Source organism: Vombatus ursinus, unplaced genomic scaffold (genome assembly GCF_900497805.2).
Source record: "Vombatus ursinus unplaced genomic scaffold, bare-nosed wombat genome assembly UNPS02014858.1, whole genome shotgun sequence".
Classification (NCBI taxonomy): domain Eukaryota; kingdom Metazoa; phylum Chordata; class Mammalia; order Diprotodontia; family Vombatidae; genus Vombatus; species Vombatus ursinus.
In genome coordinates this window covers 1,834,954-1,837,201 of record NW_020954636.1, presented here as the reverse complement: position 1 = coordinate 1,837,201, position 2,248 = coordinate 1,834,954, and the positions used below count along the sequence as shown (strand labels likewise).

At 41.4% G+C, this 2,248-nt stretch overlaps 1 protein-coding gene across 1 annotated transcript; it reads right to left on the bottom strand.

Annotated features, from left to right (window-relative positions):
• Positions 1-457: 457 nt before the first annotated feature.
• Positions 458-1,384, bottom strand: LOC114027314 (olfactory receptor 6B1). The gene has a single exon (XM_027841295.1). The coding sequence runs from the start codon at positions 1,382-1,384 to the stop codon at positions 458-460; it is 927 nt and encodes a 308-aa protein (XP_027697096.1).
• Between the last annotated feature and the right edge of the window lie 864 nt (positions 1,385-2,248).

The window sequence follows — 2,248 nt, the reverse complement described above, 5'->3', positions numbered from 1 at the left end:
TTAAGATACTTACTAGCCATGTGGCTTTGGGCAAACTACTTAACCATTTTCAGTCTTAGTTTTCACATTTGTTAAAAGGGGATAATAATAGCACCTACCTCACAAAGTCTTTGTGACGATCAAATGAGATAACGTACGTGAAGCACTTTGCAAACCTTAATGCACTGTTTAAATATTAACTATTAACATTATTATTCAAATCTATTTAATTTTTCTGTGACTGTATATTTATACCATGGATGCCACCTTCTCATTCAGTCATAGTAAGGTCTCTTCTTATTTTGAGGCTAACACACCCAAAAGCTACATTTTCTAAGGAGCTAAGTAAGTTTCGATCCAAGGGACTTCGCCAAAGAATTGTAGTAGCATGTTAATAGGCAAAAATTCAACTGCATTTGAATAGAAGAAGCAACTGTTCGTCTTTGTCCATTTGGCTTTTATGGCCAGATGAGTCAGTTCAGGTATCATGGACATGGGCCAGCTTTTTCAGAGCCTTCTTGACCTCTCGATTCCTTAGGCAGTAGATGAAAGGATTAAGGGCTGGAGTCACAATGGCATAGAAGATAGAAATGACTTTGTTCATGTTGAAGGCATGGATGGCACGTGGCCGGGCATACATAAAGATGGTGGCTGAGTAGAAAATAGTGACCACCACAAGATGCGAGGCACAAGTAGAGAAAGCTTTATGTTTTCCTGTGGGCATCTTTAGAACTGTAACCAGGATGCATCCATAGGACAACACTGTGATAAATAATGGAAAAAGAAAGATAATTAATGCTAGAATAAAGTCTACTAGTTCAGCCATGGACATGTCTGTGCAGGACAGATTAAGCACAGGAGATATGTCACAAAAGAAATGGTTAATGACATTGGGACCACAGAAGCTAAGGCGGGAGATGAAGTAGATCTTGGCCAAGGAGATACCAAATCCAATGGTCCAAGATCCTAGAGCCAGGCGGAAACAGAGGCCATGGCTCATGATGGTGGGGTAATGGAGTGGGCGGCAAATGGCCACATAGCGGTCATATGCCATGGCAGCCAGGAGCACACACTCAGTACACATTAGAGCAATGAAAAAGTAGAGCTGAGCCATGCAGTGGGAGAAAGAGATGCTGTTGCTCAGAGACCAGAAACTGAATAGCAGCTTAGGTACAGTCACCGAGATATACCAGGTCTCCAGGAAGGAAAGGTTAGCCAGGAAGAAGTACATTGGTTTGTGGAGTGGCCTGTTCCTTTGCACCAAAAGGATGATGATCATATTCTCTGACACTGTCAGCATGTAGGCCATGAGGAACATCAGGAATATCAGCCCACGCATGGTCCTGCTTCCTGGGAACCCAACCAGAATGAACTCGGTCACCATCGTCTGGTTCTCCACATCCATGACATACAGCTTAACTTTCCTAGACAGATAATTAATCACACAGTCACAAAATCCCTGGAAATAGGACTCTTATCTTTCCCCATACTCCCATCAGAAAACTCACAATGACCTCAGCCCTAGAGTACATCTAGTGTCTACCAAGACCTAGGGGAATGACTGACCTCCCTCTTCAGATATCTGATAACTCAAATGGTTATTTCTTCAACTCAGAGAAGTATTTCCCGATTTATGTCCTAAACTCCACTTTCCCCAATTTTCTTTCAGTTTTAGATTTGAGATGGAGAACTATTGGAATACTCTGGGATACAGGAGGCACTGTTGGAGGAGGACGACATTGTGGAGGTTTCTCTATGCATACAAATATACTTGTATGTGAGGAATCATGTGATTTAGACTCATCAGGAAATAGGTTTGGGAGGTTTGTTTTTGGTAATAGAAAAGTGGTAATGAAAGAATGGACATACTGGTGAGAATTTGTAGAACAGATATGAGAGATAGCACTATTTCCATAAATTGGTTACTATGAAGTTAGAAGACTGGCTTATCCACATAGGACAGTAGATAGGAATGGTTATGTCTTTAGGGAGACAATATGTTAGATTAGAGGGGCATCTAGGTAGTATAGTGGATAGAGCACCTAACCCAGAATCAGGAAGACTCAAATTCCAGAGTTCAAACTTGGCCTCTGATACTAGCTGTGTGACCCTGGGCATGTCACTTAACCCTGTTTCTTCAGTTTCCTCACCTGTAATATGAGCTGGAGAAGGAAATGTCAAACTACTCTTGTCTCTTTCCAAGAAAATTCTAAATCAAGTCACAGAGTTGGACATAACTGAAGCAACTGAACAACAATAATGTTGGATT